We start from the raw sequence: 18704 nt of genomic DNA, 5'->3' as shown, positions 1-18704 counted from the left end.
GCATACTCTTCCTTCCGGGCGCACACATCAGCGTCGCTCCGCAGTTCCGTCCGCCAGGCCCCGCCTTTTAAAGGGACCTCCCAGCTCGTTTTCTTCCCTCTTCTCAGGCACGAAGCGCTAGTCCCTGACCTCTCCATGACTCCCAGCTTCAGCCCCTCCCCAGTGTCGCTTCAGTGAGAGCGAGGTCCCTGGACCCGATTGCCTAGGACTGTGCCTGGCACACGCTCAATATGGAGTTACTTGTGAATGGCCAACAATTTCTGTACTGTCAGGCCTCTGAGCCCAAGCCAAGCTATGGCATCCCCTGTGACTTGCACATGTACGCCCAGATGGCCTGAAGTAACTGAACAATCACAAAAGAAGTGCCAGTGCCCTGCCTCGCCTTATCTGATGACATTCCACCACAAAAGAAGTGAAAATGGGCCGGGCGCGGTGGCTCAAGCCTGTAATCCCAGCACTTTGGGAGGCCGAGACGGGCGGATCACGAGGTCAGGAGATCGAGACCATCCTGGCTAACACGGTGAAACCCCGTCTCTACTAAAAAATACAAAAAAAAACTAGCCGGGCGAGGTGGCGGGCGTCTGTAGTCCCAGCTACTTGGGAGGCTGAGGCAGGAGAATGGCGTAAACCCGGGAGGCGGAGCTTGCAGTGAGCTGAGATCCGGCCACTGCACTCCAGCCTGGGCAACAGAGCGAGACTCCATCTCAAAAAAAAAAAAAAAAGAAGTGAAAATGGCCAGCCCTTGCCTTAAGCGATGATATTATCTTGTGAAATTCCTTTTCCTGGCTCAAAAAGCTCCCCCACTGAGCACCTTGTGACCCCCCACTCCTGCCCGCCAGAGAACAACCCCCCTTGACTATAATTTTCCTTTACCTACGCAAATCCTATAAAACGACCCCACCGTTATCTCTCTCTTTTCGGACTCAGCCCGCCTGCACCCAGGTGAAATAAGCAGCCATGTTGCTCACACAAAGCCTGTTTGGTGGTCTCTTCACACGGACGCGCATGACACTAACCCTACTTTGGATTTTTTTTTCTTTAATTTATTATTATTACTTTTTTTTTTTTTTTTTTTTTTTTTTTTTTTTTTAGACGGAGTCTCGCTCTGTCGCCCAGGCTAGAGTGCTGTGGCCGGATCTCAGCTCACTGCAAGCTCCGCCTCCCGGGTTCACGCCATTCTCCTGCCTCAGCCTCCCGAGTAGCTGGGACTACAGGCGCACGCCACCTCGCCCGGCTAATTTTTTACATTTTTTAGTAGAGACGGGGTTTCACCGTGTTAGCCAGGATGGTCTCGATCTCCTGACCTCGTGATCCGCCCGTCTCGGCCTCCCAAAGTGCTGGGATTACAGGCTTGAGCCACCGCGCCCGGCCTATTATTATTACTTTTGAGGTGAAGTCTAGCTCTGTCACCCAGGCTGGAGAGCAGCGGCGCGATGTCGGCTCATTGCAACCCCTGCCTCCCAGGTTCAAGCAATTCTCTGCCTCAGCCTCCTGAGTAACTGGGATTACAGGCGTGCGCCACCCTACCCCGCTAATTTTTGCATTTTTAGTAAAGACAAGTTTTCACCATGTTGACCAGGCTGCTTGAACTCCTGACCGCAAGTAATCCTCCCATCTCGGTCTCCCAAAGTGCGTACTCATCCTACCGGGTGTAACGTGTGAGCCACCGTGCCGGCCCCTACTTTAGATTCTGATGTCAACTCGTTGGTCGTCTCCAAGAGGGAGCCAAACTGCCTGGATTTGTGTACTGGCACCCCACCTACCGCTGTGTGGTCCAAGACCAATGGCCTTCACAGTGCCTCACCCTATTTGTAAAATGAGGGATAGTAGCTTCGTAGGGTTGTTGTAGACAGTGGTTCTCAAGCTTTGGCATACACCAGAATCCCCTAGAGGGCTTGCTAAAACCTGGATCCCTGGGCCCCACTCCGGAGTTTCTGATCCAGTAGAGGTTTCTGAGTGGATTTCCAGTTCTAGCAAGTTCTCAGGTGATGCTAATGCTGCTAGTCCGTGGACCAAACTTTGACAGCTGTGATTATGAGGAAGTGAGTTATATCAAGTTTGTATAACATAAGGCGTGCATTCACGCGTTTTCTGCACAAGCCTTCTTCCCTCTTTATGCCTCACTTTACCCAAAGGTGGAATGAGTGTGTAATAACATCCTCAACTGAGAATGGAGGGCATGGGTGTGAAAGATTGTAGTGAAACAACACCTGAAGGGGATTTTTAATCACTTGGATTGTACGCCAGAATCCTTCATCCACTTTTTTCACTTTTTTTTTTTTTTTTGAGACAGAGTTTCACTCTTGTCACCCAGGCTGGAGTGCAGTGTCGTGATCTCCGCACTGCAATCTCCGCCCCCCAGGTTCAAGCGACTCTCCTGCCTCAGCCTTCTGAGTAGCTAGGATTACTGGCACCTGCCATCACGGGCAGCTAATCTTTGTATCCTGACTGAGTTTTGGAAGGAGGCAGGCAATAAGTACAGCACTCCAGAATGCTGAATTCGTTCCATACAGCTCCTCTGCTTGAGGGAAATCTATGTGGGATCCTGCGAGGAAGTTACCCTTAAACTGCAGGCCTGGCCTTTCAGTTCCTGTGGCCCAGAGCACCGCAGGGGCCTCCCTTAGGGTGCTGGACTGCACCTCTGACCAGCTGCTTCTGCCCTTTAGTGGCAGTGCCTTAAGGCTACCCTTGGCACCCTCCTGGGTAGAGACATAACCCTGGCTGAAGGTGCCCAGAGAGTCACCTTCTGCAGCTGGTCTGTCTCCTCCCAGTCCCAGGCTTCGATCTGCTTGGTTTACCAGGGCTCCACTCCCACCCACCGTGGTTGGAGACGAAAAGTGAAGGCTCAGGCTGGGCGTGGTGGCTCATACCTGTAATCCTGGCACTTTGGGAGGCTGAGGTGGGTGGATCATGAGGTCAAGAGATCGAGACCATCCTGGCCAACATGGTGAAACCCCGTGTCTACCAAAAATACAAAAATTGGGGCCGGGTGCGGTGGCTCAAGCCTGTAATCCCAGCACTTTGGGAGGCCGAGACGGGCGGATCACGAGGTCAGGAGATCGAGACCATCCTGGCTAACACGGTGAAACCCCGTCTCTACTAAAAAATACAAAAAAAAAAAAAACTGGCCGGGCGCGGTGGCTCAAGCCTGTAATCCCAGCACTTTGGGAGGCCGAGACGGGCGGATCACGAGGTCAGGAGATCGAGACCATCCTGGCTAACACGGTGAAACCCCGTCTCAACTAAAATATACAAAAAATTAGCCGGGCGAGATGGCGGGCGCCTGTAGTCCCAGCTACTCGGGAGGCTGAGGCAGGAGAATGGCGTAAACCCGGGAGGCGGAGCTTGCAGTGAGCTGAGATCCGGCCACTGCACTCCAGCCTGAGCGATAGAGCCAGACTCCCTCTCAAAAAAAAAAAAAAAAAAAAAAAAAATTAGCTGGGCGTGGTGGCACACGCCTGTAGGCCCAGCTACTTGGGAGGCTGAGACAGGAGAATCACTTGAACCCAGGAGGTGGAGGTTGCAGTGAGCTGAGGTCGCGCCACTGCACTCCATCCTAGTGACAGACAGTAGGGCAACATAGTAAGACCCTGTCTCTACAAAAAATTAAAAATTAGCCAGGCCTAGTGACATACTCCTATAGTCCAGTGACTTGGGAGGCTAAGGTAGGAGGATCACTCAAGCCCAGAAGTTTGAGGCTGCATTGAGCTGTGATCATGCCACTGCATTCCAGCCTGGATGACACTGTGAGACCCCCATCTCTGGGGAGAAAAAACAAACAAACAAACAAACAGGCCAGGCGTAGTGGCCTTTATATTTTTAGTAGAGACGGGGTTTCATCATGTTGCCCAGGCTGGTCTCAAATGCCTGACCTCAAGTGATCCACCCACCTCGGCCTCCCAAAGTGGTGGCTCACGCCTTTTTTTTTTTTTTTTCTTTTTTCTTTTTTTGAGACGGAGTCTTGCTTGTGGCCTGAGAGCAGTGGTGTGATCTCAGCTCACTGCAACCTCCGCCTCCCGGGTTCAAGTGATTTTCCTGCCTCAGCCTCCTGAGTAGCTGGGACTACAGGTGCTCTCCACCACGCCCAGCTGTTTTGTATTTTTTTTTTTTTTGAGACGGAGTCTCGCTCTGCTGCCCAGGCTGGAGTGCTGTGGCCGGATCTCAGCTCACTGCAAGCTCCGCCTTCCGGGTTCATGCCATTCTCCTGCCTCAGCCTCCCGAGTAGCTGGGACTACAGGTGCCCACCACCACGCCCAGCTAGGTTTTTGTATTTTTTTTGGTAGAGACAGGGTTTCACCGTGTTAGCCAGGATGGTCTCGATCTCCTGACCTTGTGATCCACCCGTCTCCGGCCTCTTAAAGTGCTGGGATTACAGGCTTAAGCCACCGCGCCCGGCCTGTTTTGTATTTTTTAGTAGAGATGGGGTTTCGCCATATTGGCCAGGCTGGTCTCGAACTCCTGACCTTGTGATTCACCCATCTCGGTCTCCCAAAGCGCTGGTGTGAGCCAGCGCGCCTGGCCAACTAGTGCAGTCTTAACAAAGTTTGCCAGATGAGGAAACTGAGTTTCAGAGACGTTGAATATCTGGTCCAAGGGCACACAGCCACAGAGCTGGGGTTTAAACACGTCTGTCTGACGCGGAGCCGGGTTTCCTTCCTCCACACCCAGTGGCCTTTCTTACCAGTCCCAGGACTTTACTCTGCTCAGTTGTGGCCCCAGTCCTGGTGTCTTCTGAGTGTCGGCTAGTGTAGGGGAGAATCAGTGTGGGCGAACTGAGGACCAGGCAGGGCAGCCTAGGGGACGTGTTCTCCAATGTCCAGCAGAGGGCGCTCCATCTGCAGCCAGGCTTCCGAAGCTGTTTCTGGGTGGCCACCTGGGAGCCCCAGGAGAGCCTGGAGAATGGGTGTAGCTCATGGGAGTTCTCAGCATGTGTGTTCCATCCTGTTTGGAGAGGTGCGTGCCCCCAGCTCCCACCTAGGTCCCAGGGTACCCACTGAGATGGGAATCATCCACCCAAGATGGGTCTCATTTTATAGATGAGGAAACTGAGGCTGGGTGTATAAGAGACCTAGTCACAGCTGGTGCCAGTTGCCCTAGAAAGGGAGATTTGCCAAGCTCCCCACCCCCAGCCCACACACCATGCCTCAGGAGACTGTGCCTTGGGGCTATGGGGGAGCCCAATGATGATTCTAACCTTCTGTACTTTGGCTCAGTTCCTGCAGCTGTTTCCCAGGGAGGTGGGAGCCCTGGGAAGATCTGACTGCAGCAGCAAGCAGGAAGGAAAAGGTGCAGGGAAGTGTTCAGTGTGCAGGGCACCCCAGCCGTCCACTCAGGCCCCATCAGTTGTGATGGGTGGGTTTGATGGGGTTGGGTTAAGCATTACCCTCCAAGGTAACAGCCTGGGCTGGTCTTGGAGGAGACATCATCTTTGGAAACCAGGAGAGAACAGGCTCATGGAGACGTCATCTCAGGTTGAGTGAGTCACCCCTACTCTGTCCCCTGAGGAGGAGGCTGCGGGAGTCTGGAGGCTGGGCCTCATGTCGGCTGGCTTTTAACTCTTGGTTCTCTGCAGGGGCTGACGTAGCCCCCAACCCCAGCTCCTCCTACCACAGAAACAGGGGCTGGCAATGGGGTGCCAGGGTCATCACCCAAACCCACTTTCCCATGGTTGGGGTGGTGGCATCTCCCCAGGGATGAGAGCCGGCGGCTTCCAGACTAGTCCTTTGGTTGCCCATACACTCTAGCTAAGTGGGGTGCATGGCCTAAGCCCACAGACAGGATCCTGGGGAGCTCTGCAGGCTCAGCTGGGCCTGGTACGGACCTGGGAGTCATTTCATCTATCAGAGCCCATTTCTTCCCTTCAGATTGGAGTAATAGCACTTCAAAAGTGGTGCAGGGAGCTGGGTGCAGTGACGCACACCTGTGGTCCCAGCTATTCAGGAGGCTGAGGCAGGAGGATTGCCTGACCCCAGGACTTTGAGGCTGCAGTATGCCACGATCATGCCTGTGAACAACCACTGCACTCCAGCCTGGGTAACATAGCAAGACCCCATCTCTTAAAAAAAAAAAAAAGGGGGGGTGTCCACGAGGTATGGGAAACCACCATCCACTGAGCATTTGCCATATGCAGGTATTGAATATGGCTTGGCTTCTTTCATGAAACACCTCATTTAATCTCCACTTGATCTCAGCCAGAAGGCCAAGAAGCGACTGATCTTTGGAACGACTCTTTGATAGGCTGTTTGCATTATCCCCCCGTTATAAAGGAGTAAGCTGAGGCTCAGAGAGGTCAGTTAACATGCACAAGGCCACACAGCTGGCAGCCCCATGTTGTCTGACTCCACATCTCTTTCTAGCTCATGAAGACAAATGAGAGGGGTCTCGTATTCTTCCCTCTACCTCCCTGTCTTCTGTCCTGTCACCACACATGAAGTGGTCTGTCCTTGCCTGTTTCCCCCTTGATGTCATTTACACAACATCCTTTGAGCATCTGCTGTGTTCTAGGGCCCACTAGGCTAAAAGCAGTTTCAGGGCAGGGACTGATTTTTATTCAGTGGTCACTGACCCTCCTACTGTGTGTCAGACTCTCTGTGCTTGGTCTGGGGGACCCAGCGGAAGACATCATTGGAACTGAGGAGGTACCCGTGGACAAAGCGAATGGAAGTGAAAGAAGGGGACAGGCTTGGAGGTGGGGGACCCCTCTCTCTCTCACAAACACACACACGCACATGCGTGCACACACACAAACACATACACACACACGAGGCTGGTTCAGAGGGGGCAGAGGCAGCTGCCTTTATTGGGGGCCATGGGCTGACTGATTTCAGTCAAAGGCCACACACTTGATCTTGAAGTCACCGTCAGCTGCCATGTAGTTGATGGCCTCCAGGTTGAGGCGGTTGGGGAACTTGAATTCGTATCCATCTGGCAGCTTGATGGTCAGGTCGGCCTGGTCAAAGGTGATGCACACCTGGCGGTACAGGAGAGCAGTGAGCCAGGCCCACAGGCCACGGGCCCTTCCAGAACCCGTTCCTCATGTCGCCCTGACACAGCCCCAGTTTGTGGCTGAGACTACGGAGGTGCGTTTATAATATTTTTTTCTTTCTTTCTACTCTAATCCTATGACAGGTTTTTTTTTTTTTTTTTGAGACGGAGTCTCCTCTGTCACCCAGGCTGGAGTGCAGTGGCGTAATCTTGGCTCACTGCAACCTCCGCCTCCCAGGTTCAAGCGATTCTCCTGTCTCAGCCTCCCAAGTAGCTGAGACTACAGTTGCATGCACCACGCCCAGCTAATTTTTGTATTTTTCATAGAGACGGGGGTTCACCATGTTGGTCAGGCTGGTCTCGAACTCCTGACCTCAGGTGATCCACCCGCTTAGGCCTCCCAAAGTGCTGGGATTACCGGCATGAGCCACCATGCAGGCTAATTTTTTTTTTTTTTGAGACAGAGTTTTGCTCTTGGTGCCCAGGCTGGAGTGCAATGGCATGATCTCAGCTCAGCTCACTGAACCTCTGCCTCCTGGGTTCAGCCAATTCTCCTGCCTCAGCCTCCCGAGTAGCTGGGATTACAGGCATGCGCCACCACGCCTGGCTAATTTTTTGTATTTTTCTCCATGTTGGTCAGGCTCATCTCAAACTCCCGACCTCAGGTGATCCGCCTGCCTAGGCCTTCCAAAGTGCTGGGATTATAGGCATTAGCCACCGAGCCCAGGCTTTTTTTTCTTTTGTTTTATTCTAATCAACTACTGAGGTTCAAAGAGGGGCAGACACTGGCCATCACACAGGAAGGGAGGGAAGAGGAGGGGAAAGAGAGCAGGCAAGGCCAAGATCTCCAGTCACTAACCCAGCTCCGCCCCAGCCCACCCAGCCCCTGTCCCTGGTCCCGGTTCCGGTCCGCAGCCCACCTCTGCGACACTTCCAGGCTGGAAAGGAAAGGCAGCCTCCCGCTGCTCGGTCCCCCAGGCCCCGCCGTCCTTGCTGTTGCACACGATGGTGTTGGCATCGCCATGGGCGTTGAAGCGAGGGTTGAAGTGCAGGCACAGGTTGTTGCTATCTTTGCCCAGGTTCAGCACGAAGCTGGGGGGTAACGGGTGGGTGTGAGGCCACCTCGGCCAGCTCCAGCCCCACCGACTGACTAATCTGTCACTCAGTACCCCATGAACACACTTTGCTTGAAGAACTCACTAACAGAGACAAGAAACCTGGATTCTAGCTTTGGCCCTGACACCTGCTTACAGTGTGAGCGTGAGCTAGTCCCTGCCCCTCCTTCCCTGTTTGCTCATCTGTACAATGGGGGCTGAACAGGAGGGCTTGCTAGATTCTTTTTTTTTTTTTTTTGAGAAAGAGTCTCGCTCTGTCGCCCTGGCTGGAGTGCAGTGGCTTGATCTCGGCTCACTGCAAGCTCCGCCTCCTGGGTTCACGCCATTCTCCTGCCTAAGCCTTCCGAGTAGCTGGGACTACAAGCGCCCACCACCGCGCCCGGCTAATTTTTTTGTATTTTTAGTAGAAACGGGGTTCCACTGTGTTAGCCAGGATGGTCTCGATCTCCTGACCTCGTGATCCGCCTGCCTCGGCCTCCCAAAGTGCTGGGATTAAAGGCGTGAGCCACCGCGCCCGGAATAGATTCTTGAAATCACTAGCGTCCTAGCCCTTTTGGTCAAGGTCAGAGACTCCCTCCAGATGGCAACTTCCCGTCCTGTCTTGTACATCTCTGTGTTCCTGGTGCCCAGCACAAGTGGGGCACACCGGAAGGAGATGCTTAGTAATTATGGGGTAAATTAACAAATAATAATGATACTCCCGGGCACAGTGGCTTACTCCTGTAACCCCAGCACTTTGGGAGGCCGAGGCGGGCAGATCACAAGGTCAGGGGTTCGAGACCAGCCTGGCCAACATGGTGAACCCCCCCCCCATCTCTACTAAAAGTACAAAAATTAGCTGGGTGTGGTGGTAGGCACCTGTAATCCCAGCTACTCGGGAGGCTGAGGCAGGAGAATCGTTTGAACCCAGGAGATGGAGGTTGTGGTGAGCCGAGATCAAGCCATCGCACTCCAGCCTGGACGACAGGGTGAGACTCCGTCTCAAAAAATAAAATAATAAATGCATTTGTTTAGTGGTGATAATAGCTATACCTGCCTCTGAGGGTTTGGTTGCAATGAAATTAGTGCATGAGAAGTGTGCGGCTCTTAACAACATCAGCGGATCCTCACCCTCCTCATCATCACTACACCATCCGCATCTCACTTCCTCCACACAACCACCTCCCCCCTTGTTTTGCTAACAAACTGAGGCTAAGTGAGGTTGGTTGACTGGTCCAAGGTCACATAACTGCTGAGAAAATAAGGCAGCCGGCTGAGTGAACCAGGAGTGAAGGAAGAAGGACCGGACTGAGGCACTGAATGAATGACCTGTCACAGGAGGGAGGGACTCAGAGGCAAGGCGGCGGTGACTCCCGCCTCACTCTTCTCCCCGCCCTCCCCAGAGGCAGGTCCCGCCCAGACCGGAAAGGGGTGGGGGCGGGGGAACCAAGGTATTATAGATGACGAGGCTGCAGCTGTTGTAGTTCAAGAGGCTACAGCAGGGAGGGAGCGGGGGAGGGGGCGGCAATAGTAGGGGCGCCCAGACCCCGCGGGGGAAGTGAGTCACCCAGAAAGCGCAGCAACGTCGGCCGGCCGTTAACCCACTCTCAGCCAGGGAGGAGACGTGGACTTGGCCGGCCACGCCCTCTCGGCTGGACCAAGCCCCCATCCCTGCCGCGCACCACCCTGACTTCACCTCTCACCTCTTGGCGTCGGGGGCCACCTCGCCCCGCACTCGGAGGCACTCTCCAGGTTTGAGATTCAGGTTGCTGGCGACCAGACCCTGCACAGACAAGCCCCGGCCCAGCGGGTTAGAGGACAAGGCCTCCACTACCCCAAGTGTCCGGGGGTGGCTGGGGGTGGGGGTGGAGTCGTTCCCGCCCGGCATCCTCTGACCAAGCCAAGGGGAAGCCTGGGGACAGGATCGGGCTCTGATTTCTAGCCTCTGATTCTCTGTGTGGTCCTGGAAAAGTCCCTATTCCCAACGGGGTTGGCTTCAGTAACGTGAATCAGGTTCTAGAAGACAGGCTCTAGAAGATTTTGCAGATTGGCCTGGGGATTTTGAACTCAAGAGTGGCTTGGGAGGTGGGGTGCTCTGTCCCATCGCAGATGGAGAGGATCAGGCTGGGGAGGGGCAGGCAGTTGGCCCACGGTCACACTGAATGCAGGGGTCGGCTCCTCTGCTGGAGAGGAAGTGGCTAGGGGGACCTTACTATTCTCCTTCAAGCTTTTCTCTGCGAAGAGGCCCAGGGGCTAGAGAGACCATGAAGAACACGGTCCCTCTGCATTAGGGAGAGTGGCCTGCAGTCGGGCTGTGGCCGGGCTGGTTCAGGGTTAACAAGATTGAGCAAACTGCTGTGCACTGCTGCTCCCTGGCACCCCGGTGGGTGGGCAAGAGTTAATTTTATTTGAGTGGTTTCTTCTGCCAGAAACTTGAACCCTTTCCCTGGGGCCCCAGGAAGATTCTCACCTCCCTGCCACCCCAAACTCTCCCAGTTTGGGGGGGTGGAAGGGAATTTCCCCCGCTCCCCTCCCTCCCACCAGCCTGGACACAACCACCCTCCACCCCCGACCTAGAAAGGCCCATCCTGGGCAGCCTGTCTCGGGTCCTGGCGACTTTTCAGCGTATTCTGGAGCAGAGGGTGACTCTGCCCTGGCCTGGTGACTGGGACAGCTGCAGGGGGGAGGGGACAGGAGGCTCTTTGGGGTGGAGGAGGGGGAAAGAGATAGTGGCCTGGGTGTCCCCCAGTTGGCCACACCCTTCCCACGCTCACTTCTCAGAGAGCTGCAGAATGTCAACCCTGGGCAGAAATAACTGTGCTTTTAGACCCTGGAGGAATCCAAACAATTATCAACGCAGAGAAGACCTTGAGGGACCATGGCGCCCACCCCCATTTTACAGATGTGGCCACTGAGGTCTAGAGAAGGCAGTGGTTCCAGGCCACACAGCTGGGGCTGGAACCCTGCTCCCGATCTGCCCAGCTCTCCTCCGGCCATCAGCTCCTGCCCTATCCCCTCGACCTTGGGGTGGGGTCCCCACACTTACACAAGCCATGATTGAGGCCAGGAGGATGTTCCCGGGAGAGGCGCACCAGCTGTTAGAAGACTCCACCCGAGAGAGCTGGGCCCCCGGACGCTCCCACCCTTTTAACGGGACCGGACGGGGTGAGCCCCGCCCCCTGGAAGTTCAGCCAATTGCCAGTCAGGACGGGGCTGGGGGCCACCGAGGGCGGAGTCCTTGGAATTTTGAAGCCAGTTCTGGAGCAGAGGTGACCAATCAGAGTGGCCATCTGCCGCCCCCCCTACGAGGGTCCAAGCTCCACCTCCTATTCTTCATCCCTCTCCACCTCCCCCCGCCCCGCCACCACCGAAATTGTGCTGTGGCAGAGATTGGAGGAAGCCAGTGGAAAATAGTTTGATGATGAGCTAGGCCCACGAGTTGGCGGGAAGGGGCCTGTGGCTAGCAGGCCGGGCTCAGGGGGTGCCCAGAGAAGATGGCTGACGAGGTGCAGGGTCCTTCAAGGAATCAGACCTGGGAGAGACCAGGCCACTCCAGGGCAGGGACCAGGGCGTGGCTCCTGCGTGCGCGTCTGCAGAAGGCCACTGACTTAAACCACAGGCCCTGGCCCCACCCCGGCCTTCCCCGGAAGCAAGGACTGCCGCTGCTGCAGTGCTTGCTCGCTCCTAGCTAAGGCTAAAGAAAGGCTGGGCCGCACGCCAAGCCTTAGGCTGCAGGGCTTGGCTAAGTCCTCGGGCTTGGCTAAGTCCTCCGGCTTGGCCCCCTTCAGGGGCATGCAGGGGATAGTCAAAGCGCCCTGGCCTGACAGCCTCTGGCCTGGGAGTGTCAAGTCGGGGAGATGGCCCAGGGTGGTCCAGGCCAGGAGGGGGTGGGGTCCTAGCTCTGTGCACCTGTCAGGCCTCTGAGCCCAAGCCAAACCATCGCATCCCCTGTGACTTGCACATATACGCCCAGAGGGCCTGAAGTAACTGAAGAATCACAAAAGAAGTGCAAATGCCCTGCCTCACCGTAACTCATGACATTCCACCACAAAAGAAGTGAAAATGGCCAGCCCTTGCCTTAAGCGATGATATTATCTTGTGAAGTTCCTTTTCCTGGCTCATCCTGGCTCAAAAAGCTCCCCCACTGAGCACCTTGTGACCCCCACTCCTGCCCGCCAGAGAGCAACTCCCCTTTGACTGTAACTTTCCTTTACCTACGCAAATCCTATAAAACGGTCCCGCCCTGATCTCCCTTCGCTGACTCTTTTCGGACTCAGCCCGCCTGCACCCAGGTGAAATAAACAGCCATGTTGCTCACACAAAGCCTGTTTGGTGGTCTCTTCACACGGACATGCATGACAGCACCCTGTCCTCTCTCTTTTTAATTTTTATTTATTTATTTTTGAGATGGAGTGTCGCTCTGTCGCCCAGGGTGGAGTGCAGTGGCATGATCTCGGCTCACTGCAACCTCTGCCTCCCAGGTTCTCCTGCCTCAGCCTGTTGAGTAGCTGGGACTACAGGCCCCCACCACCATGCCCGGCCAATTTTTATATTTTCAGTAAAGACTGGGTTTCACCATGTTGGCCAGGCTAGTCTGGAACTCCTGACCTCAGGTGATCCACCTGCCTCGGCCTCCCAAAGTTCTGGGATTACAGGTGTGAGCCATCATGCCTGGCCACCCTGTCCTCTTTCTTCACATCTCTCCTCTGAGGCCTGGCACAGCCCTCCTTTCCCCGAGTGTTCAGCAGGTGTTTACTGAGCACCTACTATGTGCCTGGCCCTGGGCTCTCAGGATTCAAAGATGAACCCCTCCCAGTCCCCACTCTCAAGGAGCGCATAGTTGGGGTGGAATCTTACCACAACCGCATTAAGAAGTAGATGATGGGCCGGGCGCCATGGCTCAAGCCTGTAATCCCAGCACTTCGGGAGGCCAAGACGGGCGGAGCACGAGGTCAGGAGATCGAGACCATCCTGGCTAACATGGTGAAACCCCGTCTCTACTAAAAAAATACAAAAAACTAGCCGGGCGTGGTGGCGGGCGCCTGTAGTCCCAGCTACTAGGGAGGCTGAGGCAGCAGAATGGCGTAAACCCGGGAGGCGGAGCTTGCAGTGAGCTGAGATCCGGCCACTGCACTCCAGCCTGGGTGACAGAGCGAGACTCTGTCTCAAAAAAAAAAAAAAAAAAAAAAAAAAAAAAAGAAGTAGATGATGGGCTGGGCACAGTGGCTCATGCCTGTAATCCCAGCTGTTTAGGAGACCGAGGCGGGCAGATTACCTGAGGTTGGGAGTTTGAGACCAGCCTGAACAACACGGAGAAACCCTGTCTCTACTAAAAATACAAAATTAGCCAGGCGTGGTGGCATATGCCTGTAATCCCAGCTACTTCTGAGGCTGAGGCAGGAGAATCACTTGAACCCAGGAGGCAGAGGTGCAGTGATCCGAGATCAGGCCATTGCACTCCAACCTGGGCAACAAGAGCAAAACTCGGTCTGAAAAAAAAAAAAGAAGAAGTAGATGATGATGGCTCTAAGGGAAGCGATGAGAAAGTGCTATGGTGGGGTGGCGGCTGCATGAGTAAAGGAGGTGGTTCGTGAAGGTAGGCGGAGAAACGCCTGGCTTTCCAGCATGGGCAGAAGCTCCGGAATGAGAAGGTCAGGGCTGGGGAACAGTGTTCCGGGCATGTAGGGGAAAGACGGGGATGAGGCTGGGAAGCCATCAGGACCTGGATCATGGAGAGCCTCATGGGCTGGGCACAGGGCTTGGATATTATTGTACGGGAGGAGGCTGGGGAGCCAGGGTTAGTACTGAGGCCGGATTTGGGCTGTAGGGAAGATCACTGTGGCAGAGAATTGAGGGTGGGTTGGAGGGGTCTCAGGAACCTGGTGGAGGAAGGGGTGTGGGGAGCACTGGGAGAAGTGAGGGGCATGCTGGGGGGTTGTCACGGGGACGACCTCCTCCACCTAGCCATCCTCTTTCTGAAACTGCTGGCACCAAAGAGGGACGAAGATGCCAACCGGGAGTGATTCACATCTGGAGGCCAGGCCAGCAAACCCACCCTGCCTGACCCTGTCCCCCAGGGGCACCTTCCTCCAGATGCCCAAAGCCCACTCTGGTACAGGATGAGAGGGGCGTGTGTAGGGCCGCAAGGCGGACCCAGAGAGGGGATGGGGTTGCACCCCCATGAGTGCCTTTCCCCTCCTTCCAGACCAAGTGGCTGCTTGGAAACCAACCACAGCAGCTTCACTTTTTCCTCCTGGCCTCCCCAAAACCTCAACCATAGGAAGGGCTGGGTGTGGCCCAGCCCAGCTCCACTGTCCCTCCCCAATGCCTCTCCTCTCTGCCAGATCAAGGAATAGGGCCTCTCAGGCAGAGTCCTAGATGGAGGGCCAGAGGCGCTTCAGGTGTGGTCCTCGCAGGGCTGTGGGCAGGTGGGTGTGGCCACCTTCCCAGCCCAGCCCAGTAGTTGGGTTCTTGTGGCCTCAGGAGCTGCTCCTGCATCCTCCTCCACCCTGGAAAATGGGCCCGGCACTGGGGAGTGTTTGCTGTTGGATGGAGGGACAGTTTACCCCTCTGCAGCATCCGGCATGAGTGGGGCTGGCAGGGAGGCAGGGTGGCATGGTGAAGAGGTCCCCAGACCCCAGAAAGGCCTATTTGGGAGTCTGGACACACAGGTGCTGGCCCTGCTTGCTATGTCCCCTCAGAGCCTCCGGGTAAGCTGTTTCGCCCACTTGCCTCAGTCTCCCTATCTGTAAACTGGGGAGATTAAATCCTGCTTTCCTTGCGTGAGGTGAATACAGGGTGTAACTGAGGTCTGTTGTACTAAACAGATGATTCGTTTCTTCATGGAGTCTGAGAAGGTTTTCACTTCCTTTTTGTCGCTTTTGCCAGGCTGTTACCTTCCCCGAGTCTTTGCAGCGCCTCTGGGAGGTCTACGTGTCATCCCCAATTGGTCCCCAACAGTCTCCTCTTGCCTAGGTTGGGGCAAGAAATCTCTCCAGATTCCAGTATCCCCTGGGACAGGAGCTGCGGTTTTCCTGGCGGGGAGGGAAGGCAGGGACACAGGTGCATCGTGGGCCTCCTCCCCCAAGTCCTCAGGGCCTCCTGGTGGCAGCGCCCACTTATCTTGCCAGGCCTTGTGCCTGGCGCCTTGCTTTCATTATCTCCCCTCTCATCTTCCCCTCACCCCTACTTTGTGTCTGCCAACTTGGTTGAATTTCTGCACAGGGAAATGAGGCTGCAGTTAGAATCAGGAGAAGAGGCCGGGCACGGTGGCTCATGCCTGTAATCCCAGCACTTTGGGAGGTTGAGGATCACTTGGGGACAGGAGTTCGAGACCAGCCTGGCTGACATGGCAAAACCCCATCTCTACTAAAAATACAAAAATTAGCTGAGTGTGGTGGTGGGTGCCTGTAATCCCAGCTACTCGGGAGGCTGAGGCAGGGAGAATTGCTTGAACACTGGAGGTGGAGGTTGCAGTGAGCCAAGATTACACCATTACACTCCAGCCTGGGCGACAGAGCAAGACTCCATCTTAAAAAATATATATATATCAGGAGATGAGACGAGAGGTGAGCTCTGATTTGGGGGCTGAATGGCTGCAGCTGTAGCTGAGGTCCTTGGCTTCTCTCAACCTGTTTCCAGACCCGGAAGGTGGGAATAAGGCCACTGCTTGGAGGATTATAGGAGTGATGTCTAAGGAGGGGCTCGATGTTAGTGCTCCCTCCTGTGTCCCCCAAGGCTAAGGCCACCACCCCAGGGATTCTCCTCCCCATGTTGTAACTCTCCTGAAATGAGGCAGCCAGCTCTCTGGAATTCCTGTGTCCCCCAAGGCTAAGGCCACCACCCCAGGGATTCTCCTCCCCACCTTATAACTCTCCTGAAATGAGGCAGCCAGCTCTCTGGAATTCCTGCGTCCTAGGTGGGATCCTGGCTACTGTCGTGAGACATGGGCTCAGCTTGGTCCAGACAGGTCATGCAGGCCAGCTCAGCCATTCCGCCCTGCCAGGGACAGGGGGCAGAGGTGAGGAAAGGGAAGCTGTACCTCCTTCAGCTGGCGGTGTTGAGGAGGGCGGCCCACAGAGGTGCCATCCACATCTGCAGCCAACCTGGCTGCTCCAGCCAGGGAAGGTAGGGGAGGTCAGAGCCAGCTCCTGAGTCCTAGAAGTCATAGCAGGGAGGAACCCTGAGACACATGCTTGACCGGCTCCCCCATTTAATAATGCAGTTTAATGTTGGGGAAACCGCCCAGAGAGGGTGGCCACTTGACCAAGGTCATACAGGGAGCCAGGGCCGACCCGCTTTCATCTGCTGAGCTAAAGATACCCAGGCTTGAAAAGCTATCTTTGCCCTCCTACTCTATGAAGGTAGGGGATGCCCCTGGCAAGCTAGGCCCTTTTCCAGCCGGATGGCACCGCAGCCGGCCCCCTCAACCCTGCTCATCCATTCTCGCCTCCCAGCCTTTGTCCAGAGAGAGCCCCCTCCACACCTGCCTTTGGCCTTCCTGCTTCTAGTCTGTATCTCTTCTGACTGTAGGCCTCAGCCCTCGGTTAGGCTCCATCTCTCCTCTCAGGTAAGGTCTGGGTGGGGGCCAGGCCCTTTCATTCATAGCCCTCCCAGACTCAGGCCTGAGCCTTTACAATGCTTTTAGCATTTTATTTTATATTTATTTTATACTTATTTTATTTTATATTATTTTACTTTTGAGACAGGGTCTCACTCTGTCACCCAGGCTGGAGTGGATTATAGCTCACTGTAATCTCAAACTCCTGGGCTCAACCAATCCTCCTGACTCAGCCTCCTGAGGAGCTCGGACTGACTACAGGTGCACATCACTGCACTTGGCTAATTTAATTTTTGGAGACATAGGATCTCGTTATGTTGCCTAGGCTGGTCTGTAACTCCCAGCCTCGAGCGATCCTCCTATCTTGGCTTCCCAAAGTGCTGGGATTACAGGTGTGAACAACTGCATCCAGTGAGCATTCTTTTTTTTTTTTTTGAGAAGGAGTCTCACTCTGTCGCCCAGGTTGGAGTGTAGTGGCGTGATCTCGGCTCACTGCAAGCTCCGCCTCCCGGGTTCCCGCCATTCTCCCACCTCAGCCTCCGAGTAGTTGGGACTACAGGTGCCCGCCACCGCGCCCGGCTAGTTTTTTTTGTATTTTTAGTAGAGACGGGGTTTCACTGTGTTAGCCAGGAGGGTCTCGATCTCCTGACCTTGTGATCCGCCCGCCTTGGCCTCCCAAAGTGCTGGGATTACAGGCTTGAGCCACCGCGCCCGGCCTCTGCAAAATTTTTTTAAAAAATTAGCTGGGTGTGGTGGCATATGCCTGTGCTCCTAGCTACTCAGGAGGCTGAGGCAGGAGGATCACATGAGCCCAGTAGTTAGAGGTTGCAATGAGCTGTGACTGTGCCACTGCAGCCTAGACTCAGCAACAGAGTGAGACCATCTCTAAAACAATAACAAAAAGTAAACATATATAAAGAGCAATTAAGCAAACTAGGCAAATATTAACAACTGGTAAACCTAGGTGAAGGATGTAGTGGTATTCATCGTGTCATCCTTGCACCTTTTCTATTAATTTGAAACTTTTCTAAATTACAAGCTGGGGAAAAGCAAACCCAATAAGTTCTTGCGGTCTTTCTGCTCTGCTACCTGCAGCAGGGTCACCTGAGTTAAATGCTCAGCCATACCTCCTGATCACAGAATGGCTGCAATGGCTCCCAGCACCACACCCAAAGCCAGAAGTGACTCCCTCCTCTATGTCCTTTAAAAGTGAGGCAAACAGCTGGGTGTGGTGGCTCACACCTGTAATCCCAGCACTTTGGGAGGCCGAGGCAGGAGGATTGCCTGAGATCAGGAGTTCGAGACCAGCCTAGGCAACACAGTGAAACCTATTCTCTATTAAAATGCCAAAAAATTAGCCAGGCGTGGCAGCGTGTGCCTGTGGTCCCAACTACTCAGGAGGCTGAGACAGGAGAATCGCTTGAAACCAGGAGGCAGAGGTTGCAGTAAGCCAAGATTGTACCACCGCACTCCAGCCTGGGTGACAGAGATGCTGTCTCAAAAAAAAAAAAAAAAAAAAAAAAAAAAAAAGCGAGGCAAGGCAAACATTCCAGACCTCTCTTCCTGTTTCATTGGTCAGAAGAGTAGCCAATCGCTGACCCTGAGGAATCAAATTAATGAGATTGGTTTACACTCAAGCTTTAAACTCAAGACTCAGTGTTTAGAGGCCGGGCAAGATGGCTCATGCCTGTAATCCCAGCATTTTGGGAGGCCGAGGTGGGCAAACACTTGAGGTCTGAAATTCAAGACCAGCCTAACCAACATGGTGAAACCCCACCTCTACTCAAAATACAAAAATTAGCCAGACCTGGTGGCATTAGCCTGTGTGTGGTGGCAGGTGCCTGTCATCCCAGTTACTTGGGAAGCTGAGGCAGGAAAATCACTTGACCTTGGGAGGCGGAGGTTGCAGTGAGCCAAGATCGTGCCACTGCACTCTAGCCTGGGTGACGGAGCGAGAACCTATGCAAAAACAAAACACAAAACAAATTCAGTGCTTAGACTGGGTGTGGTGGCTCACGCCTGTAATCCCAGCACTTTGGGAGGCTGAGGCAAGACTGTGTGGAGAC

General features: G+C 54.5%; 1 protein-coding gene across 1 annotated transcript; it reads right to left on the bottom strand.

The window, feature by feature from the left end:
* Positions 1 to 6770: 6770 nt before the first annotated feature.
* Positions 6771 to 11270, bottom strand: LGALS1 (galectin 1). The gene is made up of 4 exons (XM_033188904.1): positions 11125 to 11270; positions 9782 to 9861; positions 7905 to 8076; positions 6771 to 6970 (listed from the first exon to the last, which is right to left on the bottom strand). The coding sequence occupies exons 1-4, from the start codon at positions 11131 to 11133 to the stop codon at positions 6824 to 6826; spliced, it is 408 nt and encodes a 135-aa protein (XP_033044795.1). The 5' UTR covers positions 11134 to 11270; the 3' UTR covers positions 6771 to 6823.
* Between the last annotated feature and the right edge of the window lie 7434 nt (positions 11271 to 18704).

This window comes from Trachypithecus francoisi, unplaced genomic scaffold (genome assembly GCF_009764315.1).
Source record: "Trachypithecus francoisi isolate TF-2019V2 unplaced genomic scaffold, Tfra_2.0 Contig01580, whole genome shotgun sequence".
NCBI lineage: Eukaryota > Metazoa > Chordata > Mammalia > Primates > Cercopithecidae > Trachypithecus > Trachypithecus francoisi.
Note: the sequence above shows the minus strand (reverse complement) of the source record. Positions and strands in the feature narration are given on the sequence as shown.

Bases quoted from the DNA above. Each gene is read 5' to 3' on its own strand.
- LGALS1 (XM_033188904.1), bottom strand. The intron at 8,077-9,781 runs GTGAGAGGTGAA...GTTACCCCCCAG, and splicing joins GTGGCCCCCGACGCCAAGAG to CTTCGTGCTGAACCTGGGCA. The intron at 6,971-7,904 runs GTGGGCTGCGGA...CTGTACCGCCAG, and splicing joins AGCCTGGAAGTGTCGCAGAG to GTGTGCATCACCTTTGACCA.